The sequence below is a fragment of the Pseudopodoces humilis genome, chromosome 9 (genome assembly GCF_049639895.1).
Source record: "Pseudopodoces humilis isolate 2021_Gansu_Grassland_sample_001 chromosome 9, ASM4963989v1, whole genome shotgun sequence".
Classification (NCBI taxonomy): domain Eukaryota; kingdom Metazoa; phylum Chordata; class Aves; order Passeriformes; family Paridae; genus Pseudopodoces; species Pseudopodoces humilis.
Genome location: NC_142208.1, coordinates 12,289,967 through 12,311,942, shown reverse-complemented (window position 1 = coordinate 12,311,942; position 21,976 = coordinate 12,289,967). Strand labels below are relative to the sequence as shown.

General features: G+C 40.3%; 1 protein-coding gene across 12 annotated transcripts in view; it reads left to right on the top strand.

The window, feature by feature from the left end:
* The window catches only part of ZMIZ1 (zinc finger MIZ-type containing 1), a 338,900-nt gene that overhangs the window by 300,440 nt on the left and 16,484 nt on the right, over positions 1-21,976 (top strand). For 9 of the 12 annotated variants that reach the window (XM_088059853.1, XM_014250346.2, XM_088059852.1 and 6 more), the window contains 13 exons: positions 1,843-1,957; positions 4,207-4,424; positions 5,886-6,084; positions 7,098-7,388; positions 9,396-9,578; positions 11,850-12,024; positions 13,318-13,504; positions 16,732-16,942; positions 18,136-18,241; positions 18,818-18,978; positions 19,288-19,355; positions 20,718-20,786; positions 21,306-21,553. In XM_088059853.1, the coding sequence (XP_087915979.1) occupies positions 1,843-1,957; positions 4,207-4,424; positions 5,886-6,084; positions 7,098-7,388; positions 9,396-9,578; positions 11,850-12,024; positions 13,318-13,504; positions 16,732-16,942; positions 18,136-18,241; positions 18,818-18,978; positions 19,288-19,355; positions 20,718-20,786; positions 21,306-21,553 (2,231 nt within the window). The remainder of the gene's footprint in view (positions 1-1,842; positions 1,958-4,206; positions 4,425-5,885; positions 6,085-7,097; positions 7,389-9,395; positions 9,579-11,849; positions 12,025-13,317; positions 13,505-16,731; positions 16,943-18,135; positions 18,242-18,817; positions 18,979-19,287; positions 19,356-20,717; positions 20,787-21,305; positions 21,554-21,976) is intronic. The other 3 variants (XM_088059856.1, XM_088059858.1, XM_088059857.1) reach the window with 3 other exon arrangements.

Below are 21,976 nucleotides of genomic sequence, written 5' to 3'. Positions count from 1 at the left end.
AAGTAGGAGGCATCACTCAGAGCAGGATAAAAGAGGAAATCTTAATAGCAGTCACAAACTCTGGGTTAGTCATCATTTGTCTCCATGCTGGTGGAGGGACTTGCATTGCGTCACTTGCAAATATTAGTCACTGAAGCCATTGTCTGAGCCTCTGACTGAGAGGGGCAAGATTCTATGAGAAAATATTTTAAAGAAACATGGGCTAGCAGGACTTAGTGATTTCAAGGTGTTCAGTATGCCCATATTCACACACTGGTTTATATGGATGCTGTCAATGTAAACATGGTGTGTCAGGCTTCTTACAGAGACCTAGCATTTTCCATTAATTTTCTCTAATTATTTATTAGGGGAAATTATTCTTTTCTCCGATTTAAATTTTTGTGTGATTTTATTGCTTGATTGAATATGGGTATTTTGAAGCAAATAGGTCAGTTCAAATTCACAGTTATGTTGCTGGTGTGCTAGCAGAGCATTGTGCAATTTGTTTGAAATTTCCTAGTTGTTTGTGAAATGCATTCACTGCTTCATTTACACAGTTGCTGCTGCTGTTATTGCGTTATTTGTTACTTGGGACAGAGGCAGTTTTTATCACACATGTGCACTCTTTGTGCAGAGCAATTCCTGTTCTTAAATAATTCACACTTGGCGTTACAAACAAGCTAAAGAATGAATACAGAGGTCGTCCTTGATTTTGGCTCACAGCACAAAAGGAAGGAGTGGTCCAAGCCTGGAGCACTGTCTGGGGTCACGGGACAGTGAGCAGGCTCTGAAGTGTGTTGGTAGACTGCATGTAGAGCCTGTATAGATTCTTTAGGCAAGCTAGCCCTGGATGGAATTTTGGTGATAGCTGGTAGTCAAGACAAAAATGCAGTTCTTGATATAAAATACAAATCAATGGTGTTTGAAAATGAAGGAGCAATGTGTGTCTGTTAAACGGTATTTCTATATATCTAGATGAGGAAAGATCACCTGAGTATATGTGTATATATATGCAAACTGAAATCTAATTTACAAGTTAATAGTACAAGAATGAGCAAATTTCAAGTGGAATGTATTTTATGGTCATAGGATTGGTAGTTACTTTCACTGGATTTAAGATATTTCATTAATTACACTAAGTATGTACCTATCCTGGGCTCATTCTGAAACCACTGTCTGCTTTTGTATAAAAAGAGCTGTAAGAAATGTTTGCTGGTATCTGTGGACAAAGCTAATGGAAAAACCCAATCCTCTCATCCACATATTTATCTGAAAGATGTGTTGTATATCTGCAGTTGATTTTCTAGAATGCTGATTAGCTAATACTGTTTTTGGCATGCAGCTTATCCATCATGTGGGAGAACACTATCTGAATTTCAATTTACTTTTCAAAATGATGTTGAACTGCTATTGCTTTAAAGGCTTTTCTGGCCATTTGGGGACCCACTGCAGACAGCAGAGCTGCAGTCTGGTCTCAAAATCTAATTGAATTGATATAAGGCAGCTGAAGCAGTGATTATTGAAGAGTTTGAGATGAATTGCAAAAAAAATACATGCTTCTGAGTAACTTAGTGTCCTTGTTTGAAACTCTGCCCGAGTTTACTTGGACTTTCACTGCTAACAGACCTTTTTATGGTAAAAGCCCTGTGCTTCAATATAGTTAAGGAATTAATTTGTTCTGTGTGGTTTGATATGATCACATTGCTATTAAAGAAACTTCATGCCTCTGAGAATACTAAGCTAATAGTGGAGGAGGAGTGGAGAGCTAAGGTAATGTCAGACATTAATTCCTTTGTCACCACCAGCAATTTGCCACAGTTTAAACTTCTGAAATCTCACCCTCCTGAATATTTGTTTTTGCAGTGATGGGTCTTTCCCTTATGATTCTGTTCCCTGGCAACAAAATACCAACCAGCCTCCAGGCTCTTTATCAGTGGTCACCACAGTATGGGGTGTGACTAACACCTCTCAAAGCCAGGTAAGCTTCATTTTTATGCTTCCTTCCCTCTAGATAATGCATTTCTCCTAATGTTTGTAAAATGGAAGGTATTTTGGAAAATCCTCTTGGGATCAATAATAGTGTCTGTCTTCTTTGTTATATATGATGCATTATTTTCCCAGGCATGTCCACTTTGGTGGCATTGAACAAGAGGTGTCTGAGAGCTTGAGTCAGTCCTTTGGCTGCATGCAAATGTCAGGCTTGGATTTACCTCATATTTTGTACTGTGTGGTTTCAATGCTGAAAGCATGGGTTTGGGGTAATCCCAAACCTCTCGGGAATTCAGCTTGAATGTGAAGAGTTCTATCAAAAATTTTAGCTAGAATCACCAAGGATAGTTGTTGATTTTACCTGGGGTTGTGTTGTACTTGTGGACTGGTGAAGTTCAGTACCAAGTCTAGCCCCACAGTGAGTTGCTAACTAGCAATTTTAGGCTGTATTCTTTCCAGTCCCTCCTGTTATTGCTGTCTAACTTTGCAAGAATATTTCAATATGCATTGGAGCAGAAACATGGGCACTTGGCTCCCAGGTGAGAGCTGTATTTCCTGGATTTTCATTTGGTTCTTTCCACTCTTAACTCTCTTTTTCTTCTGTGTTGTATATTGAGTTACACTATACAAAAAGAAGCAGCTTTTATGAAGAAATTACCAATTATTTGTGATAATAAGTGTGCATGCCCAGGGATGTGGCACAAATTAAGCTTGCAAACAGTCTGGCCTTTGCTTACCCCATAGATGAAGAGCTCAAAATACATCACCATCTTTAACGAGTGCAAATAGTACATAAATCTAACCTGTCTTTTTTGCTTCTTTCAAACCAAGCAGTGTTAAATCCCATACAAAATTTTCTGAGGATTCTTTTGTTATTATTTTAATTTTGGTTAGAAAATTGAAAATGAAATTGTAGTGGAATGAGCCATTTGAAAAAGAAATTATTCAGAGGCCATGTCATATAGCTACTCAGATGGCAGTTATGTGAGCACTGGTCATGGCAAAATCTTTCTTCAATAAAACAAGAAGAGGAAACAGTTACAGGATCTACAACATGTTTTATTATTGTTGATTTCTTTAACACCTTAGAAGAAAAGGTATCCCATTTGGGTGAGAAACACCTGAGTAAACATGCTGGTCTATATATTGGCCAGAAAATGAAAATACAAGTTATTTTACACGTAAAAGGCAAAAAGAAAGATAAAAAAATGCTTTGAGTTTTGTTCAATCATAAGCGTGCTGTAATGTTACTTAAACTCTACTTGGTACTGCAGAGGAATGTGCAATAGAAGGAAAAAAATTCTTGCATGAAGAAAGAAAATGCTTCTTCAGAGTCATTGCAAGGGAGCAGTGAAACTCTGGAACACAGAGCTTGGTTATAGCTATTCAGAGCAGATCTAATATGAATGTCAGGATTTCCTGTAAGTCCTTGTGCTCTTCGAGGAAAAGGAATGAGCTGGGCTCACCCATTCCTTTTCTCGAATGCCTGAAGCTGTTGAATTAGTCTTCTGCAAAAATCATGACCACTGAGTTTCTTCCCAAGTAGGAGACTTTCTGGGAACTCTTATGCAGGTGATCCATGAACAGCCACACTTACATCTCCATGGAAATCATAGCAATTTGGGAAAAAAAAATCCTTTAAACAAGTAAGACAAGTCCTTTTGTACAGAGAACAGAGGACTCTTTTATAAGAAGCAATAAAAATAATCAATAGACTTTTGTACACTATTTAGAGAGTCAAGAATAGGTTAAACTACTGAAATATGCTCTTTCACAGTTTTTCTATCTATACTACCCTTTGCATTGTGCCAGTGGGACTACTTCTGAGTTACTTCAAAGTACTGCATCAAACCAACCAACCAACTAAACAAACAAAAAAGGTCTCACCCTCTCACACACTGCCCCCCAAAAAGCTATGCTCTTTCTTGTAGTCAAATGAATGATCACGGCATGGTTGTAGCATGTCTTTCTCAAAAACTTTTTTTATAAAAAGTTTTTTATAAACTTTTTTTATTTTTTTTTAACTTGGGTTCCATCTAGTTGAAAATCTCCTGTTTGTTTGGAAATGGCAAAAAGAGAAATTACCAGGAATGTGCACCTAGACATCAATGAGGTCTATGTTCATTAGAGTTCAGAGTCCAGGTGGTTATGTTTTGGTTTAACAACTGCAGCAAATCAACTTAATTTGCTTGAAATATTTCAAGGTACAGCCCCTTACTCCTATGTTTCTTCTTGCAGGTGCTGGGAAATCCAATGGCAAATGCTAACAACCCTATGAACCCAGCAGGAAATCCCATGGCTTCAGGGATGACAACCAGCAACCCTGGAATCAATTCCCCTCAGTTTGCTGGACAGCAGCAACAATTTTCAGCCAAGGCAGGCTCCACTCAGCCATACATACAGCAGGGCATGTATGGACGACCCAATTATCCTGGAAGTGGAGGATTTGGTGGCAGGTAAGATTTATTTCTCTGAGGTGGAAAATGGATGTAAATACTTGATGAAGCTTGTTTTAGTGACCTAGCAGAAGTGTCATGGACTTCTTTTAATTATATAGAGTCTCAGTAGCTGTTTTTTGCTGGTTAACTGAAGCACATACTGCTTTAACAGCTCTGGAAATCAGCTACCCAAACTGCAAAGAAATTCATCACAGTAAATGGAAATGGCTTAGGTCAATCAATTAGCTCTAATAAACCCCCAAAATAAAGTTTTAATTAAGAGAGATTGTTAAACAGACCACAGGCTTAGGAATGATTAACATTTAATAAGGCCAGGATGTGAAAGGTATTGATGGTATAATTTCTATGTGCACATGGAGGAGTAAGTTTGAGTATTGGGCAAACTAGTTTCCTGTGCAACAGAATATGCACAGCATATAGAATATTCCACAGCAGGAATTTGAAAAGAATTGGGAGTGAAGAAGTTTATTAAAAAAGATGGTCACGTTGTGTATTTATTTTGGGGAAATAAATGCTGCATTAGTCATACAATCCAAACTAATAGCCTGGCATTAGTTACATGTTGACTTTCTGGTCTATACTCTGTAAACAGGGATGGTGAGGACACTTAACTGAACCCACTATTTATGGTCCCAGTGCAAAGGCTGCTGAAGAGACTGCTGCTGTTAGCATAGGCAGTCTAGTGTGAAGAATATAAGCTTTGGACTCAGAGAGAGAGATTTTATCTCTTCCTTCATCTCTGCCACTGATCTACTGACTGACCTTGACCAAGCCAAAAAGTTTCTTCAGCTTTGTATTAACTTCTCTAAAATGGGCACAGTATATTGGCCCATATTTATAAAGATGTTTGATAACTTGAAGTGGTAAAGGTGTGGCTTGGCTTAGGTTGATTTATCTTAGGATCAACAGAAGAAATGGGAGGAACTGCAGAACACACTGTGTGGGATCCAGTGGAGTCAATTGCATTGGGTCTCTCCTGGCCTTTCTGCTGCAGTTCAGGGAGGAAAGCTTTTCTGATATCTTGAGCACTTGCCATAATTCACCACTGAGGCAGATTAATGTGCTGTCTTGGAGGAAGTTCACTGCTCCTGCTCCTGTGAATTTGCCCCTACATTGCTGAGGAACAGAGCATTTACTTTCAGGAGTTCAATTCTACATTGCAGGAGGCTACAGAGCTGCAAAGAAGCTCACTGCCTCCAAAATGACTGCTGGCAATGCCTTGCAATCATGTACAATTTGCACAGTTGCAGCCCTGTGACTGTTGTACCTGGGCAGCAGGTGTAACCTGTAGATGCAACCTGTATCTTCTGTACACACCTAATTACCTGGCCTGCTGGCTTTCATTAGTCATTGAGACGTGCTTTTGGAACAGTTCCAGGTGAGGATCACACCAACATTCAAAACAAAATCCACCAGGCACATCTTAATTCTCTCCTCGTTTCTCTTCTTCCCTGTTAGTTACCCTGGAGGCCCAAATACCCCTGCAGGAATGGGGATTCCCCCCCACACGAGGCCACCAGCTGATTTCACCCAGCCAGCTGCAGCTGCCGCCGCTGCTGCAGTTGCAGCTGCAGCTGCTACAGCAACAGCTACAGCTACAGCCACTGTGGCAGCCCTTCAGGAAACACAGAATAAAGACATGAACCAGTATGGACCGGTAAGGAAGTATTCCTTATGTCTTCATACCTGCCTGAGCTGGACCATTACAGGGAATTGGCTGTCCTTCTCACTGTTGTGTTTGCTGGGGTGCCTACTGGGGAAAAAACACTGGGTTTTTGTTTGTTTGTTTGTTTTTGGGGTTTTTTTTTTGTGCATGAGCATGGTTAGAAATCCTTATGGGAAACTGCTGGAATGTGTGTATGTAAGTATGAGTCAGTCCCCATATTCTTCCCAATAAAACTTGCCTAACTGTATTTTGTAGTTTAGGGATTGCCTCTTAAAAAAATTGAAGCATTCTCAAAGTTACAGCTGCATCTGATGTGATACATTATCACAGCCCTCTAAATTTAGTACCTAGTGAAATGTCCTAGAATCTTGCAATAGGCTTTGTAGCTCTTGGACAATTGTTCATTTTGCTAACTGCAGTTGGTTGTTTGGGCTGCCTTCAAACAGGGAAACAACAATAGAAGAGAGATTTGGGTTTTAATAATGCTATCTATAGAGGCAGCTATGTGAGACATGCATTTCCAGTGATCCATAACTTCTAGTGTGCCATGTATTCATGGAATATTTTTTTTCTTAAAATAAACAAGGGCTTGGTCAAGTCAGGTTTTTCCTCCTTACTTTTTTATTTCTCTGAATTCTGAAGAGTCCATATGCCAGATGATGAAAAGCACACGGTGCTAGAAAGGCTTTAGTGTTGTGCTGTATTTACACAGGCAACATCCTAACCTGTTACCTTACAGTACCAGACCAGCCAATTGAAACAATTTAATTTCTCACTTTAGTCTTACATCTGTCTTCCACTCTGTCTGCCTTTTACAATTCCAATTGGATTTTTATTATCAATAACTTCACCGCCCATCAAATGTTAGAGAACATTGGAGGAAAATGCGACATAAATCCTTCCCTTCTTCCGTTCCCCAAAAGCACGTTCAGCTCCCTCTTCCCATTTTATAAATGCATGTCGCATTTTATTCTTTTTTTTTTTTTCTTCTTCTTCCGTTGAAGGTTTGTTCCTCTTTCCAGATGGGTCCAACTCAGGCTTACAACAACCAGTTTATGAACCAGCCTGGTCCTCGTGGTCCTGCTTCTATGCCAGGCAACATGAACCCAGCAAGCATGGGAGCTGGAATGACACCTTCCAGCATGAGCGGGCCACCCATGGGCATGAACCAGCCTCGGCCTCCTGGAATGAGCCCCTTCAGCACCCACGGGCAGAGGATGCCTCAGCAGGCCTATCCAGGCCCACGCCCCCAGTCTTTGCCTATACAGGGCATAAAGAGACCATACCCAGGAGAGGTAATAAAATAGATGATCTTTTGTGTACACTGTTCCTTTGACTGCAAGCTGTGACATACTGGGTAATGTGTGATACACATCCCTTGAAGATAGGTATGTCTTTGTTCCAGCCTTGGTAGGAGCGTAGCCATTAAAATATTAGCAGGAACAGCTCTTCCTTTATAGCTTCTCAAGTATTCAGGTTGACTCTTGCTAAGTTAGTCCATATGATGGTCATTAAGCCCAAGAAAGGCCCCAAACTAGAGTATCATTCTAAGATTCTTACGGTGACCTCATAGATCTTAAGCAGGCTTCCATCACAGGAGTGGAGTCTTTTGATTGGGCACCTTAGAAGGGACACTGAGGGTGAAATAGTTCATTTTAGCCCAATAGATATCTGATCTGCATTATTTTGGACGGTTTTATTTTTGTAACAAAATGCAGGACAGACATTGTATTGTAAGACCAGTAGTAATAGCAGTAATTTTTTAGAGAATAGTTCCTTTCCAAACTTTTTGAGTGTTGATTTTCATAGTCACTAAGATGAATATAAATAGCGTTGAATTCAAATCCCTCTCTGTCAGCATTTATCTAATACCAGCTTATTGGGAGTGTGATAAGGTGCCCTGCTGCTACAGGAGATCTGAATGGCTTTTTAGGCAAAATTACTTTGCCAATGACTTGTATTTTGACAGGGCAAAATACTTGGGGTCAAATTTTTAGAGAAATTTAGACAGAGGATGTAGACAAATGAGGTTTTGGAATTAAAAAGCACCAATGTGTTTTACTCTTCAAGTTAGTGTGAATTGAGCAGTAGAGGCTTTTTAGAATTCCAGCAGCTCCAAGCACCTAAATATACCTAAATGTTTTTACAAATCTAGCCATTCCTTAGTAGCTTCAGAGATCATTTCCTGGTGAAATTCTGTATTCAACTGAGATTTCAACAACAGGTGTAGAGCTCTGAATATTATGATACTGCCCTGACAATAATTATGGTACTAAGAGTTTATAGAAAATGCACAGCAAAGAGAACTGTGGTATGCAGAAAATATAGAAAACATTTCTGCCTGAGCTACATTTCTTTCCTGCTCTGCAAACAATTTTTTTTCTAAAAAAAAAACTAAGCAGAAATAAAAAAGGGATGTGCTTTTGCAGGAGTTGCTTTTCTTAGGAGGCTTTTCACTCTGTAAATACTGCCACTTATTTACAAGTAAGTTAAAACAAAAAATGTGGCTTGTTCACGTAATTTTTCAGGTTTCATGTTTTAAGGATGACTTTAAATCTCTTTTTGCTGCTTCAGAATCAGGTTTTTCTTTTTAAGTGAATATGTTCATGTTTCCAGCAAGTCAGTTCTGAACAGTGCCATAAATGTTGCATGTTTGTTGGGCTAGAATTTTGCAGATGATATTTGCCTATTCTTTATTGAAGGGTTCATTTATGGGAACATTAACAAGTTGATTTTTCAAATTTACCTTCTTCTTTTAGAGTTCCAATTTTCATGACTTCAATTCCAAAACCACAGCGCAGTCTTAGCTAGCTCTAGCAAAGTGCTTATGACTAGTAAGAACTCCTCTTTAGTTGTAAAAGTATTGCTGAACATTCTAGCAAGAGGCCAGCAGAGCAGTTTGGTTAAAAAGGCAGACGTAGACGACACAGCTTCTATGATCTTGCCCCTTTCATGTTTTTATTTTTATTTATTTATTTATTTTTTCTTTTTGCACTTCCACTCTACATTTGAAAAAGGAGCCCCAGGCTTGGGTGTAGTAGCACTTGCAAAAACACAGAAATTTTGTGAACTTTGCATCTGGTTGTAATTCTGGTTTCTCCAAGCACAATGCCCTTTGACAGTGTTACAAGACTGAGTGCATGCATCTTACCCCACTCTGGTCTGCAAGATTTTTATGCTTTTAAGAAGTACTCCCCTGAAGGGGTTTTGATTGTGCTACTGAATATATGCTAATAATCCATACAAGAAAGCTGCTTGCATAAAACATGGCTTTGTCTTCTTGTGTCCCTGTCCTGAAACAGCCGAATTATGGAAACCAGCAGTATGGACCAAATAGCCAGTTTCCAAACCAGCCTGGTCAGTACCCCACTCCCAACCCTCCAAGACCCCTTACATCTCCCAACTATCCTGGACAGAGGATGCCAAGCCAGCAAAACACAGGGCAGTACCCTCCTCCAACAGTCAACATGGGGCAGTATTACAAGGTAGGAATTCTGAGATTATCTTGTTCCGTTCTGGTGGCCGTTTATTAATGAAGTCACGTTAATAGTTTCATAGATACTGCTTTTATGTAGTTAAAGGAGACAGAGAAAAAAACATTGAATTTTTACTAGTGTTTTGGGTGTCACAGACTCAGCCAAGTTGCATTGCAACTTCAGAGCAGTTCATAAAGAAAATTGAATGTTGCTGCAGCTCATTAGAGGCTTTTACAAGAAAATGTTTGGTTTGCTTTAAATATAGCTTGTAAAAAGAAGTACCTAATGGGATTCAGGTGGGCTATTTTCACCTATTCATGGTCCCCTACAAGAATGCAACTGTGGAAATTTGTAATAAACAAGTTCCACATTGCAGCATTCCAGTTTTGGACCTACAGTGGTCACTGTCGGATTAAGCCAGGCCAAACTTAAAAGGTGCTCCAGATGTAGGTTTCATCTTTGAACTGAAGTTTCTGTGACTTTTTCCAACCTACTCTTCTTTTTTTCTCAGTCTTTTCCCTCTGTACTGCTTGTTTTGGGCAAGAACTAGAGTTGTTAAAATGGTGCCTAAAACCTGTTTATGGATACATCTTGAGCACTTTGTGTTCTCCAAGCTGAGGTTGTACTGAGGGCCTGATGAGGTTTTCCACCTTAGAAATGCACACAAAAGTGATCTATTGCCCACAGGTACTCCAGTGAGTATAAAAATGGGGAGGCCCATTGATCTTCTGACCTGCATTAAGCATTAGCTGTTAAAGTGTCTGGACTACATTCTGAATTTGAATGTAGGCTGAAAGAATCTAAGTTGCACATTGCTGTTGAGTTGGAATTGTTTGGTGCGATTCACACAGAAAACACCATTAAAAAAACAGGGAAGCAAAACCCTTTTCTGTAGAGCATCTGTTCCGTGTGCAACTACGCTGTTCACTGTGGTACCCAAAGGAATGTCTGTTGGATCATGGCAGCTTTTGCAGTTCACTGTCAGGAAGAACATGAGCAACAGACAGATCCTCTATATAATAATTCTAGTGCAGTCACTTACGCTAAAGTAACTGCAGAAGATCTCTGTCAAGTTTTTAAGTGACAGATTTTTAAATACATTTTATGTACATTTATTTTAGATGGGATTTAAGTTTTTTATTTACCAGATACTTCTGACAGGGAATTTGTTTCTTTACACTGGATCCCCTATATTGTATTCAAATATGGACTGCTCTGGAAACAGTTAGGAAAAAAGAGATCTTGTTAAAAAGGCCGATTATCCTGGGTAGGGGGAAAATTCCACAGACAAAACCTGAACCTTTGAATTGTAGTGATTGTGCAGATAATAACTGTGTGTGTCAAAGATAAAAACCAGAGATGGCTGGAAACTTGAATGTTTAAGATTTGAGAAGGCACCCCTCTTCTCATGTACTCTGAAGTATCTTAGGCTAGCAGAGCAGCATTTAGATACAGAATCAGATATGAAGTCACAGTGTTTGGGCTGTCTGCAAAGATTTTTTTGTCTTCTGACACTCTCCTGTGATTCTGCTTATGGTACACAAGCCACACAGTTGCAGTTTTGTTTAATGTCTGCTTCCTTCATATCAGGTTTATTGGTTTATTCCACTGACTGCACCCACCCCCTTAATTATGAGAAACAAAACCAGAGGTGTTTTAATGCATAGTTAGCATTCATACTTATCTGTCCTTTTTTCTATCAGTTCATCTTAGCCAGCAGCAAACCAGGAACAGAATCAAATTGTAGGTGCACAGAATAAAAAACATCCCCTGACCCCCAGAGCTTTAATTCTGAGTAGAGGAGTTGAACAAGGGTGGAAGAAAGGACAGATGGAAGTAAAAAGGACACAGACTGTGGCTAATTGCATGTCTTTGGATTTTGTTTTTTGCGGAGGCTTCTGTGCACTGGGGCTATTTTGGGAGGAAGGCAGAGAGATACAAAGGGCTGGGTGGGCTGTGGTGCAGTGGAAAAACTGAAGCAAATAGCTGGTTGGTTTTGGAAAGAGAGCATTCTCTCTTTCACACAGTAAACCTTTTAGCAGCCTTGCTTGTATCTGGTCATTGCCTGAGTTAAGCTGTCGGGTTTCAGTTCCTGCTTTGCTCTCCTAGTGTGCCTCTTCCCTGAGGGCCTTATGGGACATCCTGTGGTTACTTCTCCAGAAACAGAGGGGCCTCCCTCCCTTGTCTGTTGTCTTTGGTATTTGATAACAGTGCTGTTCATAAGGCTTACTGTTCTTATTTCAAGACTGGAATAACAATGTGATGTTGTTTATTTTCTAGCCATCAAGGCCTGTACCTGTGGCAAATTACCCTCATTCACCTGTTCCAGGAAACCCCACGCCACCCATGACACCAGGGAGCAATATTCCTCCATACCTGTCACCTAACCAGGATGTCAAACCACCATTCCCACCTGACATTAAACCAAATATCAATGCTTTACCACCGCCTCCAAGTGAGTAGCAAACAGAATGCCCCCACAGTCATTTATTGTTCCTCTGTTCTCTGCCACATACATTTCAGAGTCTGGAAAGTAGCTCTGATTGCTGCTCTGGGAAAGGCTGGAGTTGTTAAGTTGTATTAGGTGGCATGCACAGTGTAGGCTCACTTGAGCCAGTGGACAGAATAGAGAAAGACTGCTATGCTCTTCTAAAATGGAATATCAGAAAAGTTCTTCCAGGTTAAACTTGTAAGGATTTTACTCCAGAATTATTCCTTTGATATGCTTCCTGAGGAGAAAACACTTGATTTTTGGGTTATGTTGTGTGTGCTTTGTAGGCTTGTTTATTGTATGAACTTCCATTTGGTCTGTTTTGTTCAAGGGCAAAGCCATTCATTGAACAACACTGCAGAGTAGGATAAAATGTGAATATTTATAGCAGTGTCTCTATTGTGATCCATACAGGCTTCTTAGGAATATTCAGTACTGTGCCAGAAATTGATATATGTTCCTTTCAAAGCCACTCAACATCACAGCTACACTTGGCTGGGAACAGGGCAGGAATAACAAGATCTCTCTGACTGGATACTAGCATGAGATGTTTGAGGTTTTGAAGTGACTGATGAACAGTAGGAGCTATCATTTACTAGGGAGCTGGGAGAACCTTATGTTTTCTGTAAAATAACTGCTGCTGCATTAGCAATTTGCAGCTCTGTTTGGAGTTCAGGATAGCTGAAAAATCAAGTAGAAGAACATGGGCTGCAATATTATTTGGGCAAGAACACAGGATTTAAAGCCATTTGGACTTCATAGATCAGCTGTAAGTTACCTCAGAATCTCATCTTATGGGCTCAGATAGTAATTGAATACCAGTGTCTTTGGTCATCACATAGTTTCAGCTGATGAAACTGTTTGAACTAATTGGGTAATGTTGATCCCTGTTCAAAGCAGGGAAAACAAACATTATCACAGTTTGACATTATTAAGAGATTTGTTTTCAGTCTTCTGCCAACAGAGTGAGCTTGGACACAGAGCCTATCCTGTAATAAAAACCAGGAATTCTTGCCATGCATGGTTTCTGTTGGTGGCTGGAATGCTATGGCCCTCATGTCAAGTGTGTGACAATAGAAAAGACTGCTGTGCCCTTGCTATCAGTTTGAGCCTCATCACTTGTATCAGATAGACGCCAGAGTTACTTTTGATTGTATTCTTTTGTGTGTGTGAGCCTGCTAAGTTAGAGCCAGTAGCAGATCACTGTGCCATTTGTTACTATTCTGTATAAATATACACATTATTATTGCACTGCAGATGCTAAAGGGAAAGTTCACGCTTTCTCTCCCTCTTCGATCCCAGCCAACCACAACGATGAGCTGCGCCTGACGTTCCCTGTGAGGGATGGGGTTGTCCTGGAGCCCTTCCGGCTGGAGCACAACCTGGCAGTCAGTAACCACGTCTTTCACCTACGGCCAACTGTGCACCAGACACTGATGTGGAGGTAAGCTCAGCCTTGCTGCAAGGGAGGCTTGCATCCCACGAGGGAGGAGTGGCAGGCCAGAGGCACTGCAATTAGATTTGCCAGGAATTTCACTTCAAAAATTGTAGCCTGGATAGGAAGAATGTCCTGTCAGCTCGCAAGTACTCTTCACCTGTCATTTTCCAGAGACAACACGTTCTAAAATGCTTCACAATATGTATTGCATGTCCTTGCTGATAGCTCATAGCATGCAGTGTCTGAAATACCACTGCAACCATTGCATCCTTTCTGCTCTGGGTGGAACAAGAGTGGGGTTTTCCCTGACCCACACCCACACCACTACAAACTTCCATCTGGGAATCTGAAGTCCAGGTGCTTTGTGACCTCTGAAATGTTAGATGCAAGAGTAGCTCTGCAGGGCTGTAAATGTTTAAAATAAATAGTGCGGAGTTACTTGATAGTGAAGAATAACCCACTAAGAGTAAGGACCCGATTTAGAGGCTTGGTGAAATCATTTGGAAAGACAAGTGCTTAAATCCTCCAAACTTCAGAAGCTAACTTCCTAAATTCCCCTGTTCTCTCACTCCACGAGTAAGCACAGCTCAGAAATGTGAGAGCATAGCTTTCCTCATACAAAGGCTTCTGGTTTTCACTTACAGCGAATTCATATTTCCAGCACAGAGGAATATTTTTCTGTGGTGGTACTTTCCTGTATTTAATGTAGATCTGTATAACTGATTCCAGGGTATGTTTTGATTGCACCATGTTCATGGAAGGGCACTCGATCAAATGACAATCAGAGCCTTAAGTTTTTTCAAAATTTCTATATTTTCAAATACTACAGAATAATTTTGTCTCCTTGTTTGGTCTTTCTCAGAAAGTCTCTGTGTTTATCCTGGCTGAGTCAAGATAAACATTGCATTGTCTGAGCCTTTCTCTGTGCGCTATGGAGGCTGGTTAGTTGCTTGGGATCTTGCATGGAGGGTGTTTACAGGTGTAGCTTTAGGTTTTCTTCTCCTGTGAGGATCTTCTTCCCATTCACTGGAATCCTCTGAATCTTGTGTTTTCCTGGTGTGGAGAGTGTGAGGCGGGCAGAGAGATGCGCTCACTTCCCCAGCCCGGGACCGACTCTGGCTCTAAAGATGAGGCTTGATGCAGGAGTCCTTGCTACCACAGTGCCCCTGTGCCCTGAGGGAGCCTGGGGATTGGGAGGGAGGGAGATTGCAGGCAGACCACATCCAATAATTAACACCTAACTTTGAGGTCAGTTATTGCTTACTTGCATTTCATTATCGTGGAGTACTCGCAGCAGAGGGAGTTTTGGCAGTTACTTGCCAGTTCTTATTAATAAGTAATCACTACTGGGGATTGTGCTGGCTCATTCAGTAGATTTATAGTGCTGCACTGAGGCATGAGGCTGTTTCTTAATATCTGTTCTTTCTTTCCTCCTTTGCTCAGCAAACACATAGCCTTTATTTAAACTTATTTTAATGAAGACTCATAGGTAAACTGTGCTCAGGTTTGCTGTTTTGAAAAGCCTGTTAATAGTGGGGAGAACGGATAGTCCTGTAATGAAGTCATTTCACGTTTAACTCAGGGCTGGATGGATGCCAGAAAAATGAATTAGTCACATGTGTGGATGGATTTTGGTTTTTATAGAGAATGGTGGAACCGAGCCAATTCTCAGTATTTTTCTGCCAGTTAAAATATTCGGCAAAACCTCTCACGTGTACACACATAATGAATAGCAATGCAAGTATTTTTCTCCCCATGGGAACTTTTCATGGTTACGAGAAACAGAAAGGTTGAAGGCAGGAAAAATGTCTCCTTGAAGCTGCTTCAGTCTTCACACTGCTGTGTTATTAATAAAGTCCCATGTGGAGGCACTGTGTGCTGAGAACACGAGGCTCTCCTGAGGTCTGTCACCACCGTGACACTCAGCAGGCCTGCTCACCTCGTCTGCTTGGGTTTTATATCAGAGGTACCAAGCCTTGCGTCCCTCCAGGTTTGGATCGCTGTGCTGTGCTCTCCTGAGGTGAGAAACTGAGTAGAACTTGCAGAGTGAGCTTTCAGAAAACAGCTAATAAAATAATTGAAAAAAAAGCCTGAAAAGACTTCATGTAGATAGATTATGTTGAAAGGTCGAGTGATTTGTATTCTATAACTTTCTTTTTTAAAAAACCCCATGTTTGTGTCCACTGCTAAAGCCTGATGTTTTGAAATCCAGAAAAGATGATGTTGAGTCAGATTGAAGTCTTTGTAAGGAAAATGGCAGTTAATCTCCTGAATGAGCTGCTCCTCTTGGATCTTACAAAGATAACTTCTTTCAGACACCATAGATTTATCAGGAACGTGGATTTTAAAGTTTGAACAATAAACTTTGAGCTGTCTTTTGCTCTCATGAACAGCAGAATTCTGACATTTCATTTCAGTTTTCTGTGTTCTTTTAAATTTCTTCTTGAAATTACTCATTCCTAACACAAGGTTAACATACATTTATGAAACTAAAGTCATAGTCTCTACCCACTTAATTTTTGATTAACTTAATCTCAGCCTTTTCATTTTTTGAAGGTGTTACAGAACTAATTTCTGAGGAGCTAAATAGTGAATGGAAGTTATTATAGGGGAGGTGGGGGGAATTCATGCCCTGAAAGAAGGTCTAAATTGGATAAATTTAGTCCACAGCCATGTTAATTTAGAATCACAGAAGCTGATTTTCATGGGAGGTGAGATATAGGAGTCATTTTATCTTAGTTGATTTACTTGTTCTGAGGTAGGATTAGCTGTACTTGTATTTTGTCTGACAGGCATTCATTCATTCAAATGCTGCTTTAAGTGCTCTGAGGTAGTGAAGAATCCAGACTTCCAGCACAGCCCACTGCAGCATATGGTTTCTCATTCTTAACTCCTAATACAGGAAGGACCTACCTGATGTGACATTCTTCTTTGTGCAGGAACACTCCATGGTCTGGGTTTGCAAAGAAGTTTGAGATGTTTCCTTGAAAAGTCCTTAATAAGCATAAAATATGAACAACTTTGGGGCATGCTTGCATCATTAATTCATCATTACTTGCTTCTGTTCAGGGCTTTTATGAAGGAAGTATTGTTATATCCTTAATGGCAATAATTCAGGAAAAATAATCTGATTGATCAAGAAAAATGTTCCTAACATAAAAACCGCCTCCCTCTGCAGTGTGAAAGCAAAGTTAAAGGAAGACTTATTGGATGTTGTGTGTTGTTGTTGTCAGGTCTGACCTGGAATTGCAGTTTAAGTGCTATCACCATGAAGACAGACAAATGAACACAAACTGGCCAGCTTCAGTCCAGGTCAGCGTTAATGCAACCCCACTTACCATCGAACGTGGTGACAACAAGACATCTCATAAACCTCTGCACCTAAAGCACGTCTGCCAGCCAGGGAGAAACACGATTCAGATTACAGTCACAGCGTGTTGTTGCGTAAGTACAGCGAGCTCACGGCTGCAGCTGCTGATGCTGAGTCTGCTATTTAGAGCGGTTTGCAAATGTTGCCTTAGCTGAAAGAGCCTTACTCTCATTTTTTTCCATGCCTTTTTCTGGTAAGGCTTTGCTTAACAATGTTGACACAGTCAGAGTGCTAATGTGGAAATTTTTGCTGCTTAATTGTTGCAGAATGTAGTGGTGTCCTTCCAATGTCTCTGACAAGGTCCATGGTCTAGGGGAGAAAAGGAGTTTTATCTCTTGCCTTCTCATGTGTGCCTGTGTAACAAGGTGGCTGAAGTCTGTTGAGGTAGAAGTAGATTATTGTGATGAAGACTGTTGATGGTACTAATTTCATTTACACAGTGTATTAAACAGTCTTTGGTTTGTCATGAAAACATTGACATTGTAATCGTTGGTGCTGATGATTTTTCAAATAGTTTTTCAGATGAAAAATTCATATTCAAAGGTGCATTCAGCCATCAGCTTTCCCCTTTCACCTTTTCCACGGGTTAGGTACTCTCAGGGATGAGTACTGTATTTTTAATGCAGATCATTCTGCAAATCCAGTCTGAGGTTCTGACTGTTCTCTTGTCACTGACAATAAAGCAAGCTGCTAGCTCTCACAAGGTCACAGTGTGAGGCACTTTGACAAGAAGCCATCCACCCATTTTGCTTTACTTCACACGGATGTTTCCCTGCATAATGCCATTTATCTGGTGGGTAAGAGCAGGGGGGCAGCATCCTGTGAATCCACAACAAGCTCCGTGTTAGGTAAGAAAATTCAGCTGATTCCAGGCACATCAATTGCAAATTGTTTTTGCAACTTCCAACATAGTCTGGGGACAGGCAGGTAGGCTAGACTGTGTCAGACAGTCCAGGGTTTTAAAAATAAACCCTGATGTCAGGCATTAATATGTCAGCTGTACATCTACTGAATATTAAGGAGGGAGAAAATGCAGAAAATCCTTGCTTTTTTAAAGCCCTTTTATGCATTAAATGTGGAGCAACTGCACAGTGTGCAGAATATCCATAAGGGACCGTGTGTGCTCAGCAGAGCAGAACCAGCTTTTATGTTTAAGCCTCAGGCTCTCGCAGAAACCAAGTGTCCAAGGGAAGAGTGCAGCTCAGTTTGGGAGTGTGTTTAACAAGTGTGTTTGGTTCTCTTCCTAACAAAATGTGTTTCCTTGCAGTCACACTTGTTCGTGTTGCAGTTGGTGCACCGGCCATCGGTTCGCTCCGTGCTTCAAGGTCTACTAAAGAAACGCCTCCTCCCAGCAGAGCACTGTATCACTAAGAGTGAGTTTGCATTTTGCATGGGTGATGACTTTCCAGAATGCCTATGTTCAGTTGTGATAAGCTATCTCTACACCATATTCACTTGTTTATTGATAACCTTCAGCTGTGCTTAAGGAATTTGCAGAACATGGTCTGAGTAGATGAATCCCTGGTATCCTGAAATGTTAATGGCTATTTGGGTGGAAGTAACAAAGTTTTGAGGACGCAAGCTTAGTTTCTAGAGAGGACTGTTCTATTCCAGGAGAATCTCTGGCTTTCCCCTCATATTTGTTTTTGACTCACCAATAAAGAAAGATTAATTCTTTATTTATCTAGGGCTGCTTTCGGTGCTTGTATGACACTTAATTGGATTAAGAATATAGCAGATACGTGTGTGTGATGGTTTTTCTGTTCAGGAGAATGTTCTAAATTACACAGAAGACACCTGTGTTGGTATATTGTTCATTCAATTGTCACTTAAATGTTGAAGTCATTTCTTAAATGTTCTTACATGTTGAAGAAATTTCAGATTTCTGTGTTAGAACTTAAAATACACTTGTGATTTCTCACATCTATACCCACCTTCTTCCTAAACAGTCAAGAGGAACTTCAGCAGCGTAGCAGCTTCCTCTGGCAATGCGACACTAAACGGGGAGGATGGAGTAGAGCAGACTGCTATTAAAGTGTCTCTGAAGTGTCCGATCACATTCCGGCGGATCCAGCTCCCGGCGAGGGGGCACGATTGCAAGCATGTGCAAGTGAGTAGGTGCCAGTGCCTGGCAGGGCTCCCTCAGCCATGTGTTGTTACAGTACCTTCAGCTTGATTATCGCATCAGAGCACCAAACACGTGGCATTTACGTCTGCCTCAATAGTTAACTGCATATATGTTTAATGTAGAGGGGTAAAGTAAGCTCTTTGGTTTAGTTTTCAGTGCTAGGAGGCTTTTTTCATGTCAGTTTTATTTTTGTCTTACTGCTTCATTTAATAAAGAATTTTCCTTTTGTTTCCTTTTATTTTGTCTGGTTTGTTGTTTTTTTTTCCTTTTTTGTTTCTTTCTGATACCTAGTGCTTTGATCTGGAATCTTACTTGCAACTGAACTGTGAAAGAGGAACTTGGCGGTGTCCAGTATGCAAGTAAGTGCAACCATACTACATGAACTGCAGTTGTACACACTTTGACCAAATTCAGATCATATTTAAGATCATGAGGGGGACAAGAAGGAAGTTCTAGGAAATAAAGTTATATATCATATTTACTTAAAGAGCATAAAGTCCAATGAGAATTCCTGCTATATTTTACCACCTTGGATTATTAGAAATTTAAAAGCATATAACAAGATACTTTCTCACAAGATTTCATTAGAAATCATCAATGTTGATGTTGTGTAGGGTTCAAAAGAGGCTCAAATATTTACATTGATATGGTAGATATCTTCAATCCAGAATAAGGCTAATTTTTAAAAAAGTAAAAAATTTCAAAGGAGCAAGAGCTGGAATTGTTGCATAGAGAAAAAGAAGGATGGATACCTTGGCATAATTTCAAGCCAATGTTTTGACCAAAGAGTTAGCGTACTGCAGAAGAAAAGAAAGAAAAACTTGGAAGTGGTTACAGACTGTCCATCCTTGTGTTTAACTGGGCAGAAAAAACAGCAGAATGACTGCAGGCCAGTTCAGTGTCTGTAACCTCCTGTGCACAGGGTTGGGAGCATGTTCCAGCTTCAGCTGAGGAGCCAGGGCTCAGAGCTCCAGCAGCTGTGGCTGTAACAGCTGGCCCTGGGTCTTCACAAGGCTCCAGTTGGGTCCTTGCTCTGCCAGCCAGTGTTAGGTACAAACAGCAGTGGGGATTGTCCATTCTGGCTGTTCTGCAGGCATGGCAGGCTGGAGATGAGCTTGTTTCCATTACTGTCCATGGTTATCTGTGTCCTAACACAAAAGTGCTTTCTCCAAGCTGCCCAAATCTTTTCTATCTTCTGCGTTTGGCTAAAAATATCACAACAGTTGGATATCTTGCTTTCTTAATTCATATATTCATGCATCTAGGCTAAATTTTTGTCCTGTGTCTCTGAGCATGAGCACCTGCATTCAGATCTAAGTGCCTACATAGCTAAATCATTTCCGGTTTTGTTTTGTTCTGTCCCCATCTGTGCCAATCTCAAGTAGAATAGCTGTAATACGTAGTTGCTTTGAAGCCATAGTACTGTGGAGTTCAAAAAAAGAGAAGGATCTAATTAAAAAAAAATAGCGCTAACTGATGTTCACAAAAAAGATCCGCTATGTTTGAAAATACTTTAAATTTGCAATGTATTTCACTAACAAAAATTACTTAAAGAATGTGAACAGCTTGCGGACACACAGAAGTAGATGTATCTTTATCTCGTCTGTTTGATGTAAATATCCTGGTAATGTAGAACTAAAACTGTTTGCTCCAAGTCATTCTTTCCCTAGCAGTATTCTAACATGAAGTTTGTTTTTTTTTGTTTTTTTTTTACTTTTTAGTAAAACTGCTCTCTTGGAGGGCTTGGAGGTTGACCAGTATATGTGGGGTATTCTGAACGCTATACAAAAGTAAGTGATCTCCTTCCTGATATCCAAGACTAAGCAACTAGGAGATATGGTAATGAGTACTGAGCTAGTCACACCAAAATAGATCTTGGTGATTGAACTTGAATATTCTACTGCATGGTGCCTTGGTGGAGCAGGTGATAGAGTGAATCAGTTTCCATCTACTTTGTAAATACTGTTTGGGTTATCTCTTCATGGCAGCCTCATCACTAAAGGAGGGAAAAGCCAGAATGGAGGATCAAATGCTTTCTTGTATTTACAAGCAGTCCCTCTGATTCAGAGGTGGCAAGCCACATCAGTATGTTTTGATTTCATTGTGTGCATAAATACAGAAATGTGCTCTCATGGTTGCCTTTTTTAAAATTTGCTTTCAGAACACTCTTGAAGAGTAAAATATCTTAATGTTGTATTACACCAGAGCATTTCAGAACATTGGTTACCATGCAGATTCTTACGGAAACTTCAGCAGAATTGGTTTTAAAAAATTCAACTGATGTGCTAAATTTTCACATTATTTTACAGCTCCGAGTTTGAAGAAGTTACCATTGATCCAACTTGCAGTTGGAGGCCGGTCCCTATAAAGTCAGATATTCACATCAAAGATGACCCAGATGGCATTCCCTCGAAAAGATTTAAGACCATGAGTCCAAGCCAGATGATCATGCCAAATGTAATGGAGATGATTGCAGCTTTGGGTCCTGGCCCATCACCTTACCCATCCCTACCCCCTCCTCCAGGAGGCAACAACTCCACTGAATACGGTAACCAAGGTTAGTCCTGCGGCTTTGTGCACCCAGCTGCTCACTCTAGCACCAATGGTTCAGTCAGCCTTGTGATTCAGGTGTGTCAGTGAATCTTCTCAGACTGATGCATGAGGACAGCAAATTATGTGGCTGCAATTCTGCATAAGTCTTTTCAGTTAAGATTCATCTGTTCATTGGAGTGTATGTTTTAGTAAGTATTATGTTCTAGTAATATATTGTAGTATTTAGTTATTTAATATTTTAAGTATTTGGTGCTTGTCATATTCGTAGTCATGCAGCCCTCCCTGAATGAAGAAATATTGTATGTTACCTCCTATATTCATGGCCTGCCACAATAGACCTATTTCTGCATTTTTTTCCGTGCATTTTCTTCTGTTCCACTCTCAAGTGAAAACATCTAGTACTACATAAGTAGAAAACCTGACCCAT